The sequence below is a fragment of the Haliotis cracherodii genome, unplaced genomic scaffold (assembly GCF_022045235.1).
Source record: "Haliotis cracherodii isolate W230 unplaced genomic scaffold, xgHalCrac1.p SCAF_16, whole genome shotgun sequence".
Taxonomy (NCBI): Eukaryota; Metazoa; Mollusca; class Gastropoda; order Lepetellida; family Haliotidae; genus Haliotis; species Haliotis cracherodii.
The window spans coordinates 15,518,525-15,546,203 of record NW_027266271.1 but is presented as its reverse complement, the minus strand read 5'-3'; the positions used below and the strand labels follow the sequence as shown (position 1 = coordinate 15,546,203).

Below are 27,679 nucleotides of genomic sequence, written 5' to 3'. Positions count from 1 at the left end.
ACAGAAACATATCTGTCATACTAAAACAAAATAATAATAATAAAAGTACTTTTCTGTATACAAATGAAACTAAAATTGATTTGGTGAAACTGCTTGATAGATTTGCCCAGTTGCCTTAGTGCCATGCAGTGGTCGGGTAGGGTGCATTTCTGTATTACAATTTTGGCCATGGTACATTTTTGTATTACAACTTTCAACCAGGATATATTACGGTATTACAGAAATATACCAAGGATACATTTCATAGTACCCTGTGGGATAACGACCTTCAACTGACCTGATCTTGACAGGTGTGGAATCTGTTGGTGTCCATGACCCTCGCCCCGTGTCGAGGTCAAAGGTGAAGCCCGACTCCGGCTGATTCAGCAGAACATACTTGAAGCTGTCCCCTTCTGCATCTGACCCATCAAATTCCAGGTTGACTGAGTGACCCACCTCCACGCTGATGGTGTCCGTGCCGTTCACTCTAGGCGCACTGTTACCTGAGAAAGAGTGTGTGAGTGTTTTTCTAAACTGCAGCTGATAATATTCAAGTTTTATCAGTGGTCTTGAAGTCATCAATGATGAAAACATGCAAATACAAAAACATTGTCTGTATTAGTGAGTGAGTTGGGTTTCATGTTGCTGTGGTGAAACCCACAAACATGGGAATGGAACTCAGAAACCTAGGATCTTAAACAAGGGATCTGTGATTTGAACACAGGTTCATGGATTCCTGGCACACTTAAGGGGCACAACTCTGCACAGCAAATTATTGATTTGCCTCTGCTGAATTGGCCAGAAATGTATTCAAGTCTACATTAGATAGAGTTCCGAAATTCTATATATCTTGCTGTTTATGAATTGTCGTTATTGTTTAAAAACAACAACTTTAAAATTAAAGTTTTTAAAAAATACCAACTGAAAAGATCAACACAGCCTTTTTATGTTCTTTTTCATTTATCATTGAACACTTAAGGGTAGATCGACCCATCCCATAATAAGAATATCAATTGGTTTGACCTTAAATAAAACATCTGCAGTCATGACAACCAGGTAAAATTTGTTTCCTAAAAACAATATCAACACTTTGGTAGCATAATTTTCCACATTCAAATATGAGCTTACTCATCACTGCCTGGGTTTCATCAGCTTCGATCTTAATGGTCTTTGTCGACATGGCCAGCACGTGGTCTCCAGTGACGGCATAGTCAAACACACACTGGTCACTGGCCCCTGACCCACAGACACCCTCTGCTGCCACACGTGTCACAGGGTCGATTTCATCCATGAACAGCGGGACGAACGTGTTGTTGAAGTAGTCGGAACTGATCATGCCAGGAGAGTAGCGAAGGATGCTGTCAGAGTCTGCCACAGCCCCTTGGAAAAATCATTTGATATTATATATTATTATTATATATATTATTTCTGAATCCAAACATTTGTTCTGTGTACCTATTGTAAACGGAGCGTTGGGGTAGCTTAGTGGTTAAAGTGTTCACTCGTTACGCCGAAGACCCGGGTTCGATTCCCCTTGGGTACATTGTGTGAAGCCCGTTTCTGGTGTCCCCTGCTGGAATATTGCTAAAAGCGTCATGGAACCACACTCGCTCACTCCTATTGTAAACCTCTTCAGTTATGGACAGAGAACTTTCTCCTTTGCCACTGCCACTGAATGCAACAATCTACCCCGATCTCAGAGAATGTCCTACCTACTCTGCTTTTTGAACATCAATCAAGGCCTATCTCTTCCACCAAACTTTCTACTGAACTGTCCTATCTTGTCTGCGCTTGAGCATAATATTTGAGAGGCTGAAAACATGCGCATTTTAAATGAACTACTACTACTGTTACTACTAGGACTACTTCTACTACTACTACTACTACTACTACTACTACTACTACTGCTACTACTAAAAGTAGGCATTGTATCATGTGATGCATGTACCTTACACCAGTGTTGCTGAAAGTTTACACACTGGTAAATATATTCAGCAAAACCTTCGAGCTTCCTGAATATTCAGAGAAACTATATCAATGTTGAAATATCTGAGGTTTTACCTGAGGGTGTAGTGAAAGGTCTTTTATGAATAGATTCAAAATGACGCCACAAATATAATGCATGTACCCCTGGTATGTAAAAAATGTCTTTATTGTACCCTCATACTAGATCATAATTCATCGTCTCAAAGAATGACAGACAAACAATCAAAGCATATTTTATCCAGGTGAACTAAAGGTGAATTTATATTTCTCAAAACAGATGTTGATTACAGGTATATTAAAATGGTGGAATGTCATCACCTGCTTGAGCCACATACATAACAATGTTTGACAGATTATTCTCAACATCCATATGGAAGAAATCTTGAAATACATTTTCAAATTAATGATGATATCTTGGGAGTTACTTTCCAGTCTTGCCCATGTGATAGAGTTGTCATTAGATAGTGATGTGTTACGTAATCCCCGTGAAGATCCGGGTAGAGAATAGGTCTTCAGCAACTCATACTTGACTTAAGAGACAAATATGCTTGTCATATGAGGAGACTAATGGGATTGGGTGGTCAGCTTGCTGATTTGGTTGATGCATGTCATTGTATCCCAATTGTATAGATCAATGCTCATGATGTCAATCACTGGATTGTCTGGTCCAGACTCGATTACTTACAGTCTGCCGTCATATAGCTGGAATATTGCTGAGTGAGGCGTTAAACAACAAACAAACAAACTTACATGTCTTCCCCATGTCGAACAGCTGTCGCTCTGTTGCTGTTGCAGGGAGAGAATCTCCCGATGATGTGTTAAAATCATTTGTGTCGTCACCATCAAAATTCCCAAGAAGGCCACTTGTCAAACCCTGAAATTTATTTTCCAGCGCAACAGAAAAAGACAGGGACTTGGCACTGAGTGTTATGTCAATGCTGACCTCTGAAAAAAGAGTTATTGAGATTGAAATATGTAAACATGGTGCAAATCAGTCAGGTGAGATAACATTTTAGAGATAGAATTATAATTTTTTCAATATTTTCCATTACCTGCCTTTACTTTCTTATTCAATTGAAGTATATTTACAGTGATATATTTAATTGAACAAAATAATCTTCACCTGAATTAAAATCAAAATATTCCTGTCTCAACAAACATATGGAAAATATACTTCTTGCATCTTAAATATAAATTTAATGCAAACAATCTAGGGAACAATTTATGTAAGTAAACCCGAAATTTGTAAATTAATTATTATCCCATGTTATGGGTTTTCAGATGTGTAAGATACATTCGAGTTTTCTTCTGCACTTATAAAAGACAACTTTCTCTTAAAAACAAGCCATTGTCTGAGAGTTTACAATGTCTGTGTAATGCTATATCCCCGTTATAGCACGAGTAATTGCTGTAAACATGGCCGTCCGAAAACGTATGATGTCTGAAAACCCATGATAGGACAATTTTCTTGTTGAAACTTGTCACCAAAGGATATGCTTACAACAGGAAGAGTATGCTTCAGTCACAACACAAATTACTTTAAAAAAAAAGATGCTAATAGAGCATGATGTTCCTGATAATATTTATTGATGGTTGTCATTCTAGGTCAGGTGACCTTGAGATCAGATGAGACAACCATTAGCTAGGTGGCCAACGGGGAAGACAACTCTTGGAAAGGTGACCATCAAGAAAGACAACTCTTGTACAGTAAACCATCAGGGAGGATGGCAAGGACCTGTAGCTGGTTGTGTGCCTTAATGTACCAGATACATTCTTTAATGAATTAAACTTTCACAGTTGGTATATCTGGTACAAGTTGTCTGTGATCATAGGGAGAAAGTTATTATTCTGAAGGTGTTTTTGTCTCACCTGACACAGGAAAAGTGAATCGGATGGTTGATGTACTGATCCTGGTTGCATAAAGGGTGGAAGTCCACTCCACATAATGGGCATCGCCATAAAACAGGGTTGATCTGTCAATACCATTGATGTACACTACCATTTCTAAAATACAAATAGAAAATATTTTTTTACTGTTTAATTATACTGCAAAGAGTTTTGATCAAAAGTAATTTTAGTTGTCCATATTGACAAATAGGGAATAAAAGTAGGTCGAAAATAAATAATTGCTTTTTTTAGCTCATTTTTTCTTTGTTACAAATGCAACTGTCCTTTGTCTTGTCAAGTGTTTGTCTCATGTTAATCCAATTGTCATGTTGCTGGTAATCTACTTGTCTTGTTGCTGGTCAAGTGTCAGCCATGTTAACCCACTTGTCTTGTTGCTGGTCAACTGTCAGCCATGATAACATACTTGTCTTGTTGCTGGTCAACCGTCAGCCATGTTAACCCACTTGTCTTGTTGTTGGTCAACTGTCAGCCATGATAACATACTTGTCTTGTTGCTGGTCAAGTGACAGCCATGATAACCCACTTGTCTTGTTGCTGTTCAAGTGTCAGCCATGATAACATACTTGTCTTGTTGCTGGTCAACTGTCAGCCATGATAACCTACTTGTCTTGTTGCTGGTCAAGTGTCAGACATGATAACCTACTTGTCAAGTTGCTGGTCAAGTGTCAGCCATGATAACCTACTTGTCTGTTTGCGGGTCAAGTGTCGGACATGATAACATACTTGTCTTGTTGCTGGTCAAGTGTCAGACATGATAACCTACTTGTCTGTTTGCTGGTCAAGTGTCAGACATGATAATCTACTTGTCTTGTTGCTGGTCAAGTGTCAGACATGATAACCTACTTGTCTTGTTGCTGGTCAAGTGTCAGCCATGATAACCTACTTGTTTGTTTGCTGGTCAAGTGTCAGACATGATAACATACTTGTCTTGTTGCTGGTCAAGTGTCAGACATGATAACCTACTTGTCTTGTTGCTGGTCAAGTGTCAGCCATGATGACCTACTTGTTTGTTTGCTGTTCAAGTGTCAGACATGATAACCTACTTGTCATGCTGCTGGTCAAGTGTCGGACATGATAACCTACATGTCTTGTTGCTGGTCAAGTGTCAGCCATGACAACCTACATATCTTGCTGCTGGTCAAGTGTCAGACATGATAACCTACTTGTCTTGCTGCTGGTCAAGTGTCCGCCATGATTACCTACTTGTCATGTTGCTGGTCAAGTGTCAGACATGATAACCTACTTTTCATGGTGTTGGTAAAGTGTCAGACATGATTACCTACTTGTCTTGCTGTTGGTCAAGTGTCAGACATGATAACCTACTTGTCATGTTGTTGGTCAAGTGTCAGCCATGATAACCTACTTGTCTTCTTGCTGGTCAAGTGTCAGCCATGATAACCACTTGTCTTGCTGTTGGTCAAGTGTCAGACATGATAACCTACTTGTCATGTTGCTGGTCAAGTGTCCGCCATGATAACCTACTTGTCATGTTGTTGGTCAAGTGTCAGCCATGATAACCTACTTGTCTTCTTGCTGGTCAAGTGTCAGCCCTGATAACCACTTGTCTTGCTGTTGGTCAAGTGTCAGACATGATAACCTACTTGTCATGTTGCTGGTCAAGTGTCAGACATGATAACCTACTTGTCAAGTTGCTGGTCAAGTGTCAGCCATGATAACCTACTTGTCTTGTTGCTGGTCAAGTGTCGGACATGATAACCTACTTGTCTTGCTGTTGGTCAAGTGTCAGCCATGATAACCTACTTGTCAAGTTGCTGGTCAAGTGTCAGACATGATAATCTACTTGTCTTGTTGCTGGTCAAGTGTCAGACATGATAACCTACTTGTCTTGTTGCTGGTCAAGTGTCAGCCATGATAACCTACTTGTCTTGTTGCTGTTCATCTCTATGTGGAAGCTGCCACCATCTGTAGGAGCAAATCCAAACTGTTTCCCTGCAAAGGCTGTGAAAACAGTAGCCTTGGATGTTGATGCATCTGCTCGAACAGCCACCTCAGTCCGGCACTGGAGAACAAACTTAAACCCCTGAGGTTTATAGTCCAGTGTGAACAGAGTGTACTCTCCCAGACCATTAAAGGAGAAATCCCGTCCATCGAAAGTTGTGAAATGGGGGTCACCAAAACATCCAACTGCAAAGAAACATGCTCTCCATTTTCACTGAATGCAGGTCTTAGTGAGGGTAAGGAAATAATAGCAAGTCTGTTCATTGTTAAAATAAATGTGTTCTACGAATCTACTGAAAACACACTACATACTTTGTTACACATCGGTTTTTGCTTGGTAATATGATCTCCGTTATCTGTCTCAAGATACACCATCCCAAGGCCCCTCTGGATAAGGACCAGCACTGGGCCTGGTAATGAATTTTGTATCTTGAAACTCAGATCCGAGCACATTCTGACCACTGGATGATATAGTATACAGTAAACTACAGATACGAACTCTAAGGGACCACTAGATTTTAGTTCATTATAACCATATACATATATATGAAGCATATATACAACAAATGTCCGGGACTAAAAAATAAGTTTGTTCTATCCGTCAGTTTGTTATAAGTATATATACAGCAAATGGCGGGGAATAAAAAATAAGAGTGTTCTATCCGTTAGTTTGTTATAAGCGTTTTTTGTTATAAACATAGTTTATTGTAACATTTAAGATTTCCTAATTGTATCATAACATCATTGCATTCCTATGTGATGTCATAGACATAGCGCTGGCAGCTTGATTGACTGCAATACAATGCAGAAACGTCTATGAAATATACTAATATTAGACACAAAAATGTAAATAACCGGTCACTTTAATAATGTCTTACTTCTCAGTTACTGAAGTTTTGTATTTAATGGATTCTTTACCATTTTATAACCTCCATGGTTCCCCGCTCATAGCACAGTCTCTTGCACATAGCGACACAAACAACAAAAGAATTACTTCCCTTTAAAACTTAAATTACAAGCTCCTTCCCAGCGTGTGACACCTTCGTTACACTCTCGGTAACATCGCTGCCACCAGTTAGGGTGGAGCCATTACAAGAATCTTGAAATTTGCCCTCTAACCCCAAATGTAGTACCGTTTATACTTTTGTTTATGTCTTTGGGAATGTCAACATATTTCAATTTGAAAAGGTTTACGACTGACCATGTTTTCCAGATGAATTTACTTTGTTGTTTTAATGATCAGATTGGTTTGAGATTGCAGACTAACGGAAAATCAACCAACTTCTCCATACATTCTTACTATATCAATTAAAGATGATAGTTTTAATGAAATAGAAATTCAAATTGACAAACAAAGAAAGTAATTTAGCAGTGGTAAGTGTATTTGGCGTCATGACAGTCGTCACTTGTTTGTAAACATAACTGTCATTCGGTTGCGAGTTCAACTCCAAGCATGGTTGGGGCCACCTATCACAGTGGGGATTTTTGACTGGTGGCAGCGATAGTATAGAGAGCTCTGCAAACGGACTATCGCTGTGAGGAGCTTGCTTAAATTAAGCCCTCTAAATATAAAATTAACCGAAACAAATAATCCAAATCCAACAACAACTGACTTCTCCTCTGGGCTGGCTGTGGCAGACAACTGGTGATGGTGGGGCGAAGCTCCTGGAACAGGGGACACAGACTGGGGGAGTCTATACAGCAGTGCTGGAGTGGTAGAAGGTCCTCCATCACATGGCCGTGGTAGTTGGAGAAGGAACCGTAGCGGTAGTAGTTGCCTGAGAAGGGCTGATCTGACCCCAGGCCTCTAGATGCGATGTTGTAGCAGCATGACTTAAGGAAGAAATCATGCATCATGAAAGATGGGCCTCGTTCCAAGTGATTTTGTAAGCAAGGATAATATCCTACATTAATATCATCCTGGGGGAAGTTTTATTCTAGAGTATAGTATAGGATAGGATTAAATACACTGGTATGGGTTCAAATTCACAAGGGAGAATAATCCTGATACTAGAGAATTTCATCCATGGGATAAAAAATAGGGTAAGATAATATTCACTCTTACATTTTCAGCACTGTTGTTGGTTTAAGTCTATGTAAAAGAGACCGCCTCCGTGGTCTAGTGGTAGAGCATCCACCTGGAGAGCGAAAGGTCTGGGTTTGATCCCCGGCTGCGTCTTACCAAAAGACGTAAAAAGATGGTACTTGTTGTTACCCTGCCTGGCGCTCGGCATCAAGGGGATAAAACAAGGAGTGGTTGGCTTGGGGTCAGTATACTTTGTCTGAGAGGGGTATTCATGTTAAAATGCAGCATGGTATCTCTGTGGGCTAGCACTATAAATCGGCATCAGTCCAGACTAGTAAAAGCCACACACACACAAACACGTGCATGAAGGTTGCAATATAAGTGCAATAATCTTGGACGCAACGTTAAACCCAGTTTTCACCTCACCTCACCTATGTTAAAGTCATACAGAGCTAAGTTTGTGGAATGCATAATCAACGTGGGACTAGACAATGGCCAATTGACTACCAAAGTTTCCAATCTCATCAAAATGAAATATTCGTGATTGCTTTCGCTACACCAAAGATCTGAAAACATTCCATTAACTTACAAACAGGAAGTCGACATTAGCCAATCAGAAAGCAGCTTTCTTGAGCTTTACGGCAGTAGTTTCAAAACGATGATTGATTCAATATCTCAAAAAACTTTGGAAAGAAAATTCTGAAATGTTTAACAGATGGTGGAGATTGTATGGCAGTATTTCTCACAGGTTATGGAAAGTCTCTTCCATTTCAAATGCTCATCCAAATGTAGCAAGAGACAGATTATGTCTACTAGGGCTGGGACAAGTCCAAATTTACTACCCGGGTACTCGCTGTAGGTCTCAAGAGACAGGTACAAAATGTCAGATTGGGAATAGTTTGACTGTAGCCCTGTACAAAATGTATTTAGATACACATATGATATGATCTGGTCATGCATACAATGAAGTATACTGAAGTTTTATCTTTATTCAATAATATAAAAGTTTGGGTTCAATATTAAAGTCAGAAAGAAATGTGAACGTTAGTGACTTGTAGTGTAACCATACAGTTCAAGATCATTTTTTTCATTAAACAATCTATCACATGACCAACCACAGGCCCGGGTAGTTCTGTGGGTACCTGGATCCTTCTCAGTACCCACCCGACCCGAGTACCCGAGTTACCCGTCCCAGCCCTAATGTCTAGCATTCAAAATCAGTGGTACATTAAGCCCAGGGTTAACCATTTTGAGGTTCCATGATCAGAAACCACATTCAGACTTTCACTTTACGATCTCATTCACTCAGATTGGTTGGATGAAAGGTTGTTCTTACTTGACCTGTAATGGCATTGCATTGCTAAAAGTGACATAAAAAATCTTCTCTCGGTTTCCTGAAATTGTGGTGTAAATTAAAGTAACTTTGAAACTTAAAAAGACACAACTGTTATCATTAGAATTTTATACCTTGCTGTCTTGGTTCACACCATCTTTGATAAGCTCGGCACAATACAAAGTAGAGCTTTTCGTAATCTGGAAATATATCCCCATCGTCAACATGTGATCCAGTGTACAGGGACACAGAGGTAGCACTGCAGCCCGCTGAACAAATGTTGACTTCAGTGGGTAGTTTCTGATGTACCATTCCCGGCACTGTCGAGCTGATGGGTTTGTCTCGGCAACCATACCAGTCTTGAATAACCAAACACCATTCTGACCTAGAAATGAATGATGAATATTTGATACGTACCAATTTTGTTTTGTTTGTTTGTTGTTTAATGCCAAACTCAGCAATATTCCACCTATATGACGATGGTCGGTAAAACTTGAGTCGGGGCAAGAAAATCCAGTGATTGACATCATGAGCAAATATTTATGTAATTGGCATACAATGACATGCATCGACCAAGTTAGCGAGCCTGACCACAGGATCCCTTTAGTCGCCTCTTACGTCAAGCATAGTCGCCAGTTATGACAAGCATGGGTTGCTGAAGACCTAATCTACCCAGGATCTTCACGGGTCATTTGATATCAACATGTCTCTTCCACAAAACAATTTGTGTCACAATTCCCATAATAACATAGAAAACAGAGATAAATATTAACTTTAACATTTTTGCACTTATGGAGGTATAAACATAAAAACTGGCATGCATAATGTGTAAATACCCGTAGCAGATTTATGCAAAATGTTCAAACCGGTTTTTACATTTAAATTGAGGAGGGAACCAGAGTATTTCTAGGTTAGGTATCCATTAGGTATCCAGATATGAGGTGGGCCTGGCCAAATGCAAATATCTGATTGGCAAAAATATATTTCTGGATCCCTACATTCAATATAACTCCATAAACACAAACATATATTGAAGTCAGTTCTTATAAATAAATATGTCAACTATAGAAACTTCACACTTCTATTCATTAACACAAATATAACTTTAAACAAAGTTACAAAGTCCTGGCATCATTCTGTGCAATAACACAACACAAACCTTGCTCAGTCCATAATCAGCCAATACCAAAACAGCATTCCATTCGTAAATCATGGCCTAATTAGTTTTAGGCTCATACAAACGTAAACACAAATAGAATTGCTTGGTGAGGCAATGAAATGCCACAGAATCCCTTGCAATTTATTTAGTCTGAAATGGAGAAATCGTGAGCATTTGTTTATTGTACTTCTGGAATCAATTTAACAAATTCTAGGATTTCTCCGACTTAAACCAAGTCATAGTTGATACATAATTTCTCTGTAATTTTGCTTCATGACCTGCTGTAAATCATGAAATTAAACCTAATCGAGTGTCGACCCCTGGTCTAAAATGTGTGATGTAACTACTGTAAGTAGCCCTGCCATTGAGATAGATCGGGTCCGTGATGAAGATTGTACAGGTGTCCTATGTGTTGTTATAAGACTTAGATCCTTTGATTATAGACAAGAGGGTTACGTATTCATGACTGCTTTTGCTTTATCTGACAAGTTTACAAAGTAGGTTGGCAGTTTCTAAAAAGAATTCATGAGTCATTAGATTATCTCACAGGTTACCAAGAACAAAGACGCTTTTCAACTTGTGTAAACCGACGCCCCTTTGTACGGAACTTGAAAAGGAGTATTGTTGAAATCTGGCACACAGTTGTATTGTTTTTTGTGAGCTTTGTTATATATCATTGTTGACGGCCATATGTCATTGAATCTGGCACGACAATATACACCAATATGTCCAGAAAAATATGTGTCACTATATTAATGCATGCAGGGGGCATTTCCATTTTTCACATTAATTTCATGCTCGCAATAATATTATGATATAGAGTGTATAGCTGCGTCAGTTTTATTGGATTAAAATGCATGTTCTGAAAGGACAGTAAATTCCTGTATTGGAATCAACTGCAGCAACAACAGCGTAACATCATCGTCATGGTTATAGTTAGGGCTCACGCTCTCAGCTGTTTGCTTGGTGCAAAGGGCAGTCAGGACACTGGAATATTATTTACTGTTGTTTAAACTTCATAAAATCACTGCTCTCAAACTAAAATGGTTGGTATAAGTTACTGTGTGGTTACCATGGAAACATGAAAAATTTGCCTTCTGTTTGTAAATGTAAAAAATGTTCTTGTGGCAATACATTAAGACAATAATTTGATGGATCTATTTTTAGCCTTGTCCTGTGCTGAGAGTGCCCTTTCACTTCACACATGACACTGCTTAGTGTGATATTAAACAAGAAAACAGCGCCATCACTATCCCCATGGGGCACATTAGAATTTTGTTTGTTTATACAGCATGGATATATATCTATAAAAAAAGACTCCTTTTCTGCCTTGGGAAGAGATAGGGTCACATTATGTCATTAGAAAAAAATGAAAATGATTAAATATGAAATTAATACACACAAAAGGCCCCTTATCTGGCAAAAAAAATTTATGGCACCAATTCTCGAACTCAGTCTTGACATGTATTTCTTAGATAAGCTAACTTTAGTAGTTTCTGAGAAAACTAGTCCCCCATTGCAGACACTATGCACATAGTTGAAAAGCATGGAGCAAGGGCCATAACTCTGTAAAAAAATAATACAGCACCAATTTTCGAAGTCATTCTTGACAAGTATCTCTTATAAGCATGCAAAAGTTTCATTCATGTTACTTCAGTAGTGTCTTAGAAAACTTGACCACATTTTACACAGTATGCATTTTGTTGAAAAGCATGGAGCAAGGGCCATAACTCTGTACAAAATAGATTTAAGACACCAATTTTCGAATTCATTTAAGATCATGACCAGTTATATTTGTGTGTAAAATTTTATTTCTCTAACTTAAATAGTTTTTGGAGAAAATGTGTCCCCTTTGCAAAACAGATGCCCAACTTTGAGGCAGGAGATATGGGTGGCCCAGTTGTCTAAGGCCCCGGGATTCGCTGAGCAGAGTTGCGTCCCTTGGGCATGCCAGAAACCTATGATTGTGGATTAATCCTGGTTCGCCCCGATTATGTTTCTTGGTTTGTCGGCACCATACCCGTGCTTCACCGAAGTGGTAAACGTCTGAGACCTGCATAACTTCGGGCTTTCCTCCCACATTAAGCTGACATGCCACGATATAACTTCAATACTGTTAAAAGCTGCGTTAAACCATACTCACTCACTCACTACAACTGTGTTGTATCGTATGATGAGTAAACTAACATTGTCTGAGATCATATCTTCTAGTAAAGTATGTGGTGCAGCCAGTTTGTCTGTTGTGCAGTCAATTCTTAACTGCAGCCTGCACAAGGAGAACAAAAAAACTCTGCTCTCTGTAATCTGATCTTGCTTATTTGGCCATTTTATCCTCAGTTACCTGTGTTTCCCAGAACCATGTCCATCTGTGTGGGCTGTGAAGCCAGTGATCCTGTAGTCCGGGAGAAGGCGTTGAGGGGGTTGACTCCTGTCGTGGGTTGAAACCCCAGCACTGACAGCTGTCTCTCATTCACTACCCACTGCATGTCACCGTAGAAGATCTGCCAGTAGGACTCCACACCGTCGGTACTCAGCACTGCCTGGAACGTGTTCCTCTGTCAACACAACCTACCATGTAAGTCCAGGTAGAAACATTTTTTAACACACATTTTATTAATTAACATGGCAAGACCATGTTATCTACCAGATCTTTTCAAACATTCAACCAGAAATGTGACCCACTAGGAGAAAAGGGACCTCATGAGAGCAAGGATACAATTGTGTTATAATGTCAAAAAGACGTTTGATGTCAACTTACTTCAGTGAAGATACCATGTGTGATGTCATGTATCTCTGAAATAAATATGAATTGAAGCTTGTGAATAGTATTTTTCTGCTCCAAAGATGATGTAGTTTTAAAATATAATGAAAAGTCAAACTGTGATTTTTCGTCCACAAGGTCCCTTTTCTCATAGTTGGTCACAAGTTTTGTGAGTATTGTTCTGGAAGCATTATCCATGGTGGCCATGTTTAAGATCAGATTCAAATTCTGTGAGCACTTCTTGTGACACAGCAGCTGGGATCACACATACAAAGTTTCTGCTTAATAGGTCTTGCAGTTTCAGAGTCAAGTCAGTTAATGACGGATAACCTCCCACAATTTAAGCTCACTTGACTTCAGTCAGGTGAGCTAAAATTCAAAACATCATTCATTCATCAGGCTAATCAACGAGCCTGTGCTTGCCTCTGGATTAGGCATGGTCTGGCCAGTGGAATCAAAGTCTGGGAGGCCGTCCCAGGTGACAACTGCCGCCCATGATGCCACGTAATCCGAGTTGGCTGTGTGTGTCCGCACCTCTGTCGTTGCCCTCTCCAAGATGGGTATAGCTACAAACAGAGCATACATTCATCATCATAGACTCATATAATTTAATCAACTCAGGCCAACATCAAAATACATTCTCTTTCTGTCTTGAGTGATTTTTATTTAGACTTTTGGTGGATTGTAAACTTTCAAATAAAATTAGTTTTAGAAAGTTACTTAATATGTAAAAGAGTTACTATGTAACAAAAATATACAAAATGAGTGGGTGAGTTAGGGTTTGTACCAATGCAAATAGTCTTTCAGTTCTTTCACAGTCTGTCATAAAGAAAAGCCAAGAGAGATCCAGGCCCTATTTGGTGAGCTTATTAGGTGAGGTGAGGTGAAAATTATTGCACTAATACAGCAACATGCATACACCCTAGTGTTTGTCTGCTTGTACTGGTCCAGACTAAATGCTGGTTGTATAGTGCGAAACCACACCATGATGCAACTTTACATAGGGACCCCACTCAGACACATTATTCTGACTCTGAGGTTAACACATTTCTGACAACCAGGGCTGACTAGATTTAACCTGAGTTCACCAGTGTTTATCAAGCACAACTTAGTTCAGTACCCAAAATATAATACATTAAAAGTAACTATAATACAAATGGCTGCCATGAAAAGGATAAACACAACAGCCATTTGATTTCTTGACAAAATGCCATTGTATCTTTTTAAATTAATGTATGTAAAATGACAAGAAAGTTCAAAACATCACACAGAGATGCAATATCATCAAAATTCCCTGACACTTATCAGAATACATATATAAACATATTAATCACAGAATCAATACAATGGAACTGATTAGCTTAAACAATGACACGACTTGGAAGCTGGTAACAGGGTAAGGGACACCCAGTGCTCAGTAGGGACAAGCAACTATTGTCAAACAAAGTATGATGTAACATAGTTTACATGTGCCAACATTGGTCAACCCAAGTTAAATTGGGTTATGCCTTGGTACCCTGGTTATACCAGGTTCATAAGGGTCATCCAGGGTTCTAAAATCAAGTGCAAGGTGTGATTCGAATCCATGCCCCATGCTAAGGGATGTAACTCTGCACAACAAGTTGAAGCACCTCAGACCAAATGTCCACTTGTGTACCTTTCGTCAAATGGTAACTTAAATAGCTTCAGAAGCCAAAAGAGTAGCTGACATCAATAACAAATAGCAAATGTTCCTTCAACTTGGCCTCAAGAGTGAGTGAGTGAGTGAGTGAGTGAGTGAGTGAGTGAGTGTGTGTGTGTGTGTGTGAGTGTGAGTGTGAGTGTGAGTGTGTGTGTGTGTGTGTGAGTGTGAGTGTGAGTGTGAGTGTGTGTGTGCATTACACTCAAGTGCCCACTATACACAAGAAAATACAGTATTTAATAAGCAATTCTCTCAAGAAGAAAATGACAATAAAGACAATATTTAATTATAGTGAGTTTTAACCCCTTACAGCTGTACAATTCCATGAATTCAGTTTGATCCTGAAGTCATTTCTTAATTATAATGCTTTGAACAAAAGACATTTTCCAAAAGACATTAACCATATGATATGTTGATATGTGGCAAGAAAACATGGTTCCCTTTCTTATTAAGTTGATATGACAAAAGACATACACTCAGCTTTTCCAAGAGGGTAAGTCTGGTAGAACACATTGGCAGAACTTCCTGTGTTCCGGAGGTCCCCATCAGCGCAGTAGGCACACAGTATGGGTGATATGGCATTTACAATGTCCGTTAATGTGTTGGGGTTGTAGGGTGTGCCGAAACTCACGCCACCGTTGTCACCTACCTGAATACAAGATGAATATGGGTGAGTGAGGGTGTTTGATTCAACACTGCTTCAACCAGTGTTTAAACTATATTACCATTCACTTCAATAATTAATGCATTTATGTTTTATCAAAATCTAAAAAAAATGCATTTTGGAAAATATGAGATTATGGCGGGACTCTAATCCATGGCAGATTCTCATTGTTCTATGAGGGGGCACGGGTGGCCCAGTCGTCTAAGGCGCCGCGATTTGCTGTGCAAAGTTGCGTCCCTTGGACACGCCAGAAACATATGATTGTGGGTTCGAATTCCGGTTCGCCCCGATTATGTTTCTAGGTTTGTCAGCACCATAACCGTGCTCGTGGGTTTCACCGAAGTGGTAAAGGTCTGAGACCTGCATTACTTTGGGCTTTCCTCCCACATTCAGCTGACATGCCGCGATATAACTGCAATACTGTTAAATGTGGCTTTAAACACAATTCACTCACTCATTGTTCTATGTTGTCATGTGATGTATTATCCATGAACGGACAATCAGTTCAATCATTATACGTCATGCTTGAGATGATGTCAAGACTCCTTGCCTGTGATGACGTTATGCATATTTAACCTCCATTACCGATAGACACAGGGATCAGTCGAAACGATGCAGCCAGACACTATAGAAAATAAAGGTTTTCTTATGGGGATTCATGCCGGCGGAAAAAGAAACACGCATCGAAGGACCCTAATGCCAAATCATTTTTAAATGATTTTTCCAAAATCCAAGAAATCCCTCTTTTAAAGACTCTGAATTTGAAGTTGGCAAGCATGAAAATAGTCAGGATTTTATCAACTCTTGCAAATGAAAGGATGGTGCGGAAAGTTTTAGAAAATTATTTCTACAATGAAACTTCGGGGCACCTTTATAAGATAAGTACCGATATGCAATCCCTACACTGACCATGCTGTTCCAAAGGGGAAATGATAAAAATAATCCAGAGAAATCACAACACTGATCATCGAAAGTCTGCCATTATATATGAATCCATACAACATTTAGTGCAATAGAAATTTCAAATTATTAATATGATATGAAAATCTGCCATAGATATGAGTATACGCCAATATCTACCCCATATATGAAATCTGCAATGGATCGGAGTATACGCCAATATCCCCCCTTATTGTGGAATCTGCCATAGATATGGGAATCCACCATGGATCAGAGTCCTACCATAGACCTGAGCCCTACAGATACATTCAGACAAATAAAAAGTGATTGCAGGATCATTAATTGTGTTTTCTTCACATGAAAATTGTCTACAATTATGTCATACACACTGATACAGTATACTGACTCTGAGCCAACCAGTCCTTGTTTTAGCCCTTCATGCCGTGCACCAGGCAGGGTAACAACAAGTTCCATCTTTTTAACATCTTTTGGAATGATGAGGCCGGGGATCGAACCACCGACCATCCGCTCTATCCTTTCCAAACAATGAAAAGGTGAGCTTCCAAAAGCTAACATTTAAGTCCCCTTTCTGAGAAACATCAAAACAACTTACAGCCAAGGTTGTCTGAGTGGTTGCCCCAAGAGGAAATCCTGTGTCAATCGGGAGGAGGCTGGAGACGACATCAAATGAGTTTGGGAGGAGCTTAGGAAGTTTGTCATCACACACAGAGAACCCCCAGGGGAACAACTCTGTGGAGGAAACAATCCCATGCAAATACTTACACAGTATATCTAACCAGTGTATACCATTACCATGTGCGAAATACGCTACAGTCGGAAAGCGCACGTAAAATCTCCAATGTAAGTAAGTAAGTAAATACTGATGTAGTTACAGCCACAGGCCATCATATCCACAGCCATTGTAGTGCTGTGACTCCCATATAGAGCCAGGGATTTTACCCAAGTTGCAGTCGGAGTCTTGATAAATGTTTTGAGCATTTTGTTTGCTTGTTTGTTTGTTAACGTCACGCTCAGCAATATTTTACCTATCTGAAGAGGTCTGTTCATATATTGAGTCTGGACCAGATAATCCAGTAACTGACATCATGAGCATCAATCTATGCAATTAGGATATGATGTAAAACATGAACCAAGTCAGATCACCCAATCCCGTTATTCGGCGCTTACGACAAGCATAGGTTGCTGAAGCCCAATTCTATCACTGGGAGCTTCATATATGGCTATTTACACAATGGAAAGTGATGAGTGTTAAAAATATGAACTTTATATTTAAAATTTGTCATTGAGTCATGGGAATGAGCAGGGCCCCGTTCCACAAAGTGATCGTAGCGCCAAGACGTTCGTAACTCCCGTACTTTAATATAGACTTACGAAAGCCGCAGCATTACGATGGCCTTGTGGAATGGAGCCAAGTCCCATTAAATGTTATACTCCAACAGATAACAATTGACACACATGATGACTTCTAGTCTGTCATACAGACCCTGAAACAAATATATCCAATACAGCCCATTCAAGTCTATAATGTTTGGCAAGTCTAGATTACTGCAGAAAATGAAGAAAGTCTCTGGGCTCCTCTTTATTATATTTTATAACTATAATTTAACAACAGTTTTTTTCTGTAAAATATGTTTATTGCAGAGACTAGATGTTAGTCTAGTTGACTTCCAGAAACCTGAAATGTGAATCCTAATAGTCTCATGTGAATTGTGTTGGCTTCAACATGTGAACATACCCGAGCTAGAAGCTGTTGAAACTGAAATAAAGAAAGTCATATTGTTAAATAGTTTAAGGCCAGACCTATTATTTGTTTTGCATTACGGATCCACGGAACTGATTTACTGTTATTCAAACAAATAAATAATGAAAAATGAGGATTTTTAATAACCTATACCTTGTTACTTCAGCAATTTATTATAACAAGGACAGACACATTAACATCATTCTGCAACACATACCTCCTTCATAACAAGGGTGAAAATATATAAATTATTTATCTACAATAAAGTAATTCCTCAAGTAGGTTCAGTATTTTGTTGGTAATTCCCGATGTAGGTGTCTTCTGTCTCTGCGATGTAACTGAATACTCACAAGATCTGTAAGAGAAACAGACACATGTTACTATATTACAAATATTTCTACAAGCAACATAAAACAAAACTCAACCAGACACTCTTTTAGAGTTTACACAAACAGGAATTGAACCATTTTCTTAATCGTATATACATGATAAGTGAAGTATAGTCCAACACATGTTTTTACCACACTCTAAAGTACCGGTAACAACTGGTTGGGTCACAGACATCAACAGAGACATAGTACAACTGGCTGGGTCACAGGCATTGAAAGAAAAATGGATATGATACTATTGTTTTTTTACCAAATGCTAGCATAACAAGTAAGACGTGATGACCCACCCACAGCTGTAGAGTCCGTCCACTCCGAGGGCACAGGGCCGAGTTGCTGGGCACAAAAAACAGATGGCTGGCCCTGAAGAAGAACACAAGTGTTGGGAACTGGTTGAAGATTCATGGATCATGAATGAGATTATCATTACCCATAAGTCCACCCATCTGGTTAGCCAGCTTGTAGAAACCCATGGAAGTTGGCTGACTTGCCTGTAAGCTGGCCCCGTCTCTCCTATCACAAGTCGACGACTCACACAGGGAGCCGAGAACCAGCTAAGCCTGCCTGTACAGACATCATGATGTCATTGTGTTCCATGTGATGTCACACGGTTTTACTTGACTTCAAAACTGGGAGTCTGTGTCGTTAAAATCCTGCATCATCTGCTTCTGATGACATAATTAACCCCGGGTGCCATTGAATAAAGCGATCTTAGCGCTAAGGTGATAGTGAGTGAGTGAGTATGATTTTACGCCGCTTTTAGCAATATTCCAGCAATGTAACGGCGGGGGGCACCAGAAATGGGCTTCACACATTGTATCCATGTCGGGAATCGAACCCGGGTCTTCGGCGTGACGAGCGAACGCTTTAACCACTAGGCTACCCGACCGCCCCTCGCAAAGGTGATAATAACTCCCATTCATTATGACTTACGACAGTCATAGCGCTAAGGTTGTTTTGTACAATGGCATGCTGGTTACATAGTTACCATACCGAAGCGGCAATCGGGTAGCCTTGTGGCTAAAGCATTCACTCATCACGCTGAAGGCCTGGGTTTGATTCCCCACATGGGCACTCATTTCTCGTGTGCTCTGCCATGATATTGCTAGAATATTGCTAAAAGCGGAGTAAAACCATACTCAAAGTTGTAAGGCAGATTAGCTGTCATCACACAGACTCATTGGTATTTCACCAAATATGTCTCTCTCCTTGTGTACACGTAATGATAAATCTGTTCCATGTGTTGCTAGCATTGACTACATCTACGAGCAACAACATTCCTTGAAACCATGTCTATGTTGAGCGTTTTTCAAGGTATGGGTTGGAAACAAAACTGTTACCATGGAAACATAAACAAATAAAATTTAGAAAAAATTCAGGATAGCAAAAGGCACAAGTTAAGCTGATGAGCAATGCACATGCCAAATCGTGTTGAAAAACATTTAACAATTGTCAAGTTATGCCTCGGGATAGGACGGGACGCTTATGCCAGGGCCAAAGTCAATGACAATTGGAACCAAGCCAACCACAATGTGTCTCCCCTCCCTTTGGTGGGGGGAGACATAACCATTATCCTAAAATGCAATACATGTACCACATATCAATTTATCAATTTACCATGTTAAAGATTCAAAGAAGATTTATTTTATTACCTTCATAAACTGTCAGTGTAGATCGTATTGATAATGCAGTTTTGATAATACAACAAACAATTCATGTGTCAAAAATTTAAAGTAACTAGTATTCTGCAGCCTCACTTTCCGTTCCTGCAGCGTTGAAGACGGTGGGGTCTGTGGTGACTGGTGCAGATGCCGGTCCTGACGCTGCCAACATCCCCTCCTGAAGAACGTACTTCTTCAACGCATAGGCCACCAGCACCCGGTCATCTCGGTCAGTGAACAGGACAGAGTGGGTCACCTGCACCTTGCCTCCGTTGTCCCTGCAGTGAGAGGGATAGCCTAGTGGTTAAAGTGTTCACTCGTCACACCAACAGCCTGGGTTTGATTCCCCACATAGTGTGTGAGGAATGTTGTATTCCAAAGCATACCTTTTTAACTTCTTGTTTTCTAAATTTCAGAGGTATCTTACCATATGGTATTCAATGCAAAAGTGTAAAACTAAACCATTTTGTGAAGGGATTTTATGGATGTCAACTTCTTTATTATGAGGGACACAACGTTTCAGAGTTTTTGCTTACACCATCAGGTGAATGATGAAGGAGTAAGCATATACTCCAAACATTGTGTTCCTCATAATAAAGAAGTTGACATCAATAAATTCTCTTCCTTATGTGTATCACTTCTAAATGCCTTTCAAAGACTTAGACCATTTTCTCTTTATTGGTCCCTTATTTGTAAAATATAAGCCATCTTGACCAAGCCATCACATAAGTTTATGCTGCATTAACATCAGAAGTTATAACAACATTAACATCAGAAGTTATAACAACATTAACATCAGAAGTTATAACTACATTATCATCAGAAGTTATAACAACATTAACATCAGAAGTTATACGACATTAACATCAGAAGTTATAACATTAACATCAGAAGTTATAACAACATTAACATCAGAAGTTATAACTACATTAACAGCAGAAGTTATAACAACATTAACATCAGAAGTTATAACTCCATTAACATCAGAAGATATAACATTAACATCAGATGTTATAACTACATTAACATCAGAAGTTATAACTCCATTAACATCAGAAGATATAACATTAACATCAGATGTTATAACTACATTAACATCAGAAGTTATAACAACATTAACATCAGAAGTTATAACTACATTAACATCAGAAGTAATAACAACATTAACATCAGAAGTTTTAAGGACATTAACATCAGAAGTTATAACAACATAAACATCAGAAGTTATAACAACATTAACATCAGAAGTTATAACAACATTAACATCTGACGTTATCACAACATTATCATCAGAAGTTATAACAACATAAACATCAGAAGTTATAACAACATAAACATCAGAAGTTATAACAACATTAACATCAGAAGTTATCACAACATTATCATCAGAAGTTATAACAACATAAACATCAGAAGTTATAACAACATAAACATTAGAAGTTATAACAACATTAACATCAGAAGTTATCACAACATTATCATCAGAAGTTATAACAACATAAACATCAGAAGTTATAACAACATAAACATCAGAAGTTATAACAACATTATCATCAGAAGTTATCACAACATTATCATCAGAAGTTATAACAACATAAACATCAGAAGTTATAACAACATAAACATCAGAAGTTATAACAACATTAACATCAGAAGTTATAACAACATTAACATCAGAAGTTATAACAACATTAACATCAGAAGTTATAACTCCTTAACATCAGAAGTTATAACAACATTAACATCAGAAGTTATAACTACAATAACAGCAGAAGTTATAACAACATTACCATCAGAAGTTATAACTACATTAACATCAGATGGAAAAGCTTTAATTCCCATTTGGGACCCATAATTCATAGTACTTTAATATTACATGTACTATAGTTGATCTAACATGCCATGGTCCTTAATTGTTTTTTAGTAGTATCCAAGTGAAATCCCTGAGCACAAACCAACAATCATAATCAGGGCAAAGTTGGGATTCAAACTCACGATCACCGGATTCTGGCATGACTAAGGGACACAACACTGCAAAGCAAAATGGTGCACCTTAGTCAAGGGACTGGACATCCCAACAATCAACTTGTTAGAGTCAGTCTGTCCATCTCTACAAGTCAACAAACTTACATTATGGTTTCTAATATGCCATTGATTGCCAAATCAGCTTGAAGGTACTTTTGGAACAGCTGAAATTGAAATGGAGATTGGTAAAGAAAATAATGCCATCAGAGTGACTCTCTTGCAGTGTCTGTTTGTTAATATTAATGTTTATGACCTATATTGGATAGGTTGTTCGCATCTATGTCAATCAGATATAATTTGTTTGTTGTTTAAAGCCGTACACAGCAATATTCCAGCTATATGATGGCAGTCTGTAAATAATCAAGACTGGTGCATCGATCAACGCAATTTGTGACACGCAATCAATCACGCTATAAAGTTTAAGTCATATTCAAAGGTAGACAATTCAATCAATTTTATTCCAGGTGTTAAAGTTTGTGGTCAAAGGGGAGTAACTGTGACCCTGTCTGGCTAAAAGGGCTAAATTTGTAGATGGGTAGCCTGTCCTTCGCTTCCAAGAGGCTTCACAAAGTGATTGACATCAGGAATGCAATCTACGCAATTCGGACATGATGACATTCATCAACCAAGTCAGCGAGCCTGACCACCCGATCCCGTTAGTCGTCTCTTATAACAAGCATAGTCGCCTTTTACGGCAAGCATGGGTTGCTGAAGACCTATTCTTCCCCGGTATCTGAAACAATTGAGTTACACACATAGGCTCTCTTCAGCAAATCAGTGAATGCTACTTAGAATTTCATATTTTGTTGCTTTGAAACATTTCATTTTTATTGTAGTTATATTTTCAGGACAAGCATTAATTTGCCCAATTGGTATGCTGGACCAGTCTAATGTCAACACTGTTTTAGGCTATTGAAAATTTAAGAGGCGTTGTTTCTGTTTGTATTCACTGCAAAAGTAGGTCCCTGCCATAACTGTGTCATGCAGAATACTTAACAGTGCTAGTCTTTTTTTGCTTATTCACTCAAAATGTAAAAACAATGTTCCATCTATCCCCAGTCTCCCCGATTCTGTGGGGGAAGACATGGGTCTGAACCTTGAAGGACTGGGTGGACACAAATGTTTGCTCACCGCTTCGGAAGCAGCTGACTGTAGGGCGGAGTAGTCGGCTAGAGGGTCATACGGCAGGTCCAGTGTCACAGTCGCCATCACTGAAATAAACACAATTAACACTTTCAACGTATTAAGTCATGATAAATAAAAGAAGGTGCATCAGATAGACATGTCAATAAGATCATATTTACTTCCCATGACCCTGGTTAGAATACATCCCCAGCAATCTATAATACTTGAAAGAAATGAGTAAATTAGAAAAGGTTTCTGAGGCTTGATGGGACATATCAAACAAGTTATCAACAACTGGTTTGTCTAGATCATCCACGTTTATGGTGTGATAGAGCTGGAATATTGCTGGATTAGAGCTGGAACATAACTGGAATATTGTTGGAATATTGCTGGAATAGAGCTAGAATATTGCTGGTATATTGTTGGAATATAACAGGAATACTGTTGGAGTATTGTTGGAATATTGCTGGAATAGAGCGGGAATATAACTGAAATATTGCTGGAATATAGAATGAACATTTCTGGAAAATTACTGGAAAAGAGCTGGAATATTACTGGAATACAGCTGGAATAGAGATGGAATACAGCTGGAATACAGCTGGAATAGAGATGGAATACAGCTGGAATATTACTGGAATACAGCTGGAATACAGCTGGAATATTACTGGAATACAGCTGGAATACAGCTGGAATACAGCTAGAATATAGCTGGAATAGAGCTGGAATACAGCTGGAATATTACTGGAATACAGCTGGAATAGAGATGGAATACAGCTGGAATACAGCTGGAATAGAGCTGGAATACAGCTGGAATATTGCTGGAATAGAGCCCGAATATTTGCTGGAATATAACTGGAATACAGCTGAAATATTGCTTGAATACAGCTGGAATATTGCTTGAAAAGATATGGAATACAGCTGGAATATTGCTTTAATACAGCTGGAATATTGCTCGAATAGAGGTGGAATACAGCTGGAATATTGCTGGAATGGTGGAACTGTGAACCTGCTGTTTATTGTTGTGTTTTTACCTAAACAACCCAAGCTTGGCTAGAATTTTAAGTCACATTACCATCTCATTCTACCGGGTACCCATTCACTGCTGGGTGAACAGAGGCATATTTTTGAACAAAGTCACTTGTCTAAGACGATACCATATGTAACATGTGCTTCAGAGTGGGGCAGAACAGAAGCCCCGAAACCTCAGTCACCTACCCACATACTCTCTGCTTTGCCTCACCTGGCTGTGACCTGTGCACTGTACACAAGACCATGTGTCACCACATATGAATCTATTATTGCCTACACCCATGCCGAAATTTCCCTTTTTTTATTTTAGCCCACATCAAATATAACAAAAGACTAACGACTTAAGTGATATTGCATATATAGCACTCATATCATTGATATTAATGGATTCCCAAACGTCTTGAAAGAATATTTTTATCTATGCCATTTGTGAATTATGAAAATCTGAAATTACATACTGACAAACATATATATATATATATATATATATATATATATACACCATTCTCTTTCCATCACCAGTAGCATCCTATAATTGTGATTAAATTCGGTAATTCTAACACCTTATCAATCAAAGGGGCAAAGTTTTGCTTCGTGCTGATTTTCATGTTGAGGTCAATATTCTCATTGTTCATTGTCTGAAAACCACCGATAGCACTGTGGCCTCATATCATCACACCGTGTTAATTAATCATGGACGACGCCATCGACTGTTCGTGACGTTACAGGGGTTTTAATGTGATCTCATTCTACAATTTGTTAGAAATGACCATGATTGACATGTACAATAACCTGCTGCCACATCGGATTAATAAATCCTATTACCGTATACGACGTAATAAGTGCCCGCTCTAATAAGCCCCCACAGCGATATTTGCTAATATATTGGCTAGTGAACAATCCCAGTTAGCACCACTTCCGATTGATCAATGTACAAAAGACTTATTTATTCGGGTATAAAACGCACTCTTGAGTTATATGCACCCTTAATTATGTGCAATTAAATTCTGGAAAAATATATCTGTCGTATATAAACATTTCAGGCTGTCAATATAAACATTTCAGGCTGTCAGCAAAAACCACGAAATTTATCTTTCAACTCTCTTTTTTTCACCAAAATACTATTCTGATAACAGCCCCCTATTTCTAATTTTGAGAGCGCCCTGGGCGCTTATCACGGCGAATACGGTATCTGAAACAAGTATTCTTGCTTCACTGATTTGGAACGCTTCTGGAACCGGAAATGACGTCATATGGCAGTTATCAACTTTTCAAAATCGAGGAGCAAATGGGGAAATATCCTCTTCATGTGTTAGTGAATCTCTTCAAAATTTAGGTTACGTGAAGTTGAAACAAACCTATATTTGCCGGCGTCCCCGATCCTTCGTCGGGGTCGACAACAACTTGTCGTCTCTCTCTGGAGAGGCTCTCTCGGCCAATAGGAATTAGCAAATCATCCTCAAAGTTGAATTCCTTTAACGTTCTCCTCATTGGACGAACACTACGACCAGTAGGTGGCGCCTTATTTGTCGCATGCACCTTTGGGCTATGTCGCGTGGTGTTAAACGGAGATGACACTCGCAATAGAAGTTCTTGTTCCAGTAAATCGTCAATAGATTCATTTTGGGGGCCACTGACTGAAAAATAAGAACGTAATTTGGAAAAAACCATGGAAACTAAATTATTTATGGTCATTCCATTATCTGCTTTTCCCAGCTCTCGCGATGTCCTCAAAGATAGGTATAGTTGAACCACAGTCACATAGACTTACTTAAACTGGGCTATAATTTGTTTTCCGAAACTGTATTCCCCAACCTACTGGCCCAAAATAAATAGCCTTGAAATTAAAGACATGATGACGGCAAAATTCTGTATTCCGAAGGTCAGACTAGGGACTGGAAATATATTATAGAGATGTATGTCAAATTTGACAAGTTTTTAAAGATATGATTTGAAAAAGACCGAACAATACTTAGTATTGCGAAATTCAAGAGAAAAATAAAGCAGATGGCCCTGAAAGGCTTCCGTAAAAACAGATCTGACATTTTTGTCACGCGCCCCCATCTTTACCTGTCATTTTTCACCCGTATAACAAATGACCGGTTCCTTATCAAACCTTTTACTGCCGAATTTTGTTTTAAACTGAATTTGATTTAAATAGTATTCTATGTTTTACCCCTATGTATATTAAGAGGAAGGACCACCTCCGTGGTCTAGTGGTAGAGCGTCCGCCCGGGTTCGATCCCGTGCTGCGTCATACCAAAAAGACGTTAAAAGATGGTACCCTCTCTGGCGCTCGGCATTAATTAAGGGGCTAAAAACAAGGACTGATCGACTCGGAGTCAGAATACTGTGTCTGAGTGGGGTATTCATGTTAAACTGCGGCATGGTATCTCAGTGAGCTAGCACTATAAATCGGCATCAGTCCGGGCTTGTACAAGCAGCCACACACATGTGCATGCACGTCGCTATACAAGTAATCTTGGACGCGACATTAAACCCCATTTCGCCTCACCTTCACATGTAGGGAAATACGTTAAAATAATACTGACCCATCTTGACCACTGAAGGAGATGTAGTTACCAGCACCGCGACAGCAGTGACCACAACATAGGTCAGTAACCAGGAAGTTCCTGCAAATAAAAGTACATCTGATCGACGGAAATTATAGAACAACAGGAATTCAGGCAGTCGGATCCGAGATGTCGAAAAGGCAGGGTGGGTGACTATACTCCAGTCACCAAGGGAACAAAAGCGCATGACATGTTGGCATGGCATGGCATGATCTTAGACATGTACTTGCACAAAGCGACCGTTGCCCTACGACGATCGTCACTAGCATACAGTAACATAGACACTTATGATAGTCGTAGCGCTGAGAGCACTTTATGCATGTGGCCCCTGTTAAATTAGGATCTCCCCGTCCCGTTTACAACAACAAGTAGGTATTCCGCCATTGGGCACATCAAACCCTACGTAATAGTGAAGGAAGGGGTCTTGATGACGCACGGCAGGAAGAAGATCTATGTAGCAGCGTCACCGTGACTCACATCAGTTATGTGAATCATCATAGCGGTGCTATCTACCCCCATCCCACCCCCGTAATTCTTCAAGCATTGTTCCTAGGGTAAAGCCTTCCACTACAAGTCTGCATTAAGTCAGACAAACAGGTACTGCGCAATGTCTGCAAAACTGACAAAGATGCTCCCATGGCACCGAAAACATTCCTAAGACTCGAGAAACAGGGTCTTGGTGACGCACAGTGAATAGATCTGCAGCGTCACCGTGACTCAAATCAATAATTCTTCAAGCACTGTTCGTAAGAGAAAGCCTTC

At 39.2% G+C, this 27,679-nt stretch overlaps 1 protein-coding gene across 1 annotated transcript in view; it reads right to left on the bottom strand.

Moving 5' to 3' along the window:
* The window catches only part of LOC139463588 (uncharacterized), a 67,637-nt gene extending 40,737 nt beyond the window's left edge, over positions 1–26,900 (bottom strand). Inside the window, exons 1-17 of the mRNA XM_071244860.1 lie at positions 26,897–26,900; positions 25,703–25,981; positions 23,322–23,401; positions 22,296–22,354; positions 20,262–20,443; positions 18,795–18,893; positions 16,970–17,106; positions 15,267–15,441; positions 13,535–13,677; positions 12,692–12,905; positions 9,326–9,576; positions 7,446–7,665; positions 5,755–6,018; positions 3,835–3,969; positions 2,716–2,910; positions 1,108–1,359; positions 278–482 (exon numbers count right to left, since the gene is read on the bottom strand). Of these exons, the coding sequence (XP_071100961.1) occupies positions 278–482; positions 1,108–1,359; positions 2,716–2,910; positions 3,835–3,969; positions 5,755–6,018; positions 7,446–7,665; positions 9,326–9,576; positions 12,692–12,905; positions 13,535–13,677; positions 15,267–15,441; positions 16,970–17,106; positions 18,795–18,893; positions 20,262–20,443; positions 22,296–22,354; positions 23,322–23,401; positions 25,703–25,981; positions 26,897–26,900 (2,894 nt within the window). The remainder of the gene's footprint in view (positions 1–277; positions 483–1,107; positions 1,360–2,715; positions 2,911–3,834; positions 3,970–5,754; positions 6,019–7,445; positions 7,666–9,325; positions 9,577–12,691; positions 12,906–13,534; positions 13,678–15,266; positions 15,442–16,969; positions 17,107–18,794; positions 18,894–20,261; positions 20,444–22,295; positions 22,355–23,321; positions 23,402–25,702; positions 25,982–26,896) is intronic.
* Between the last annotated feature and the right edge of the window lie 779 nt (positions 26,901–27,679).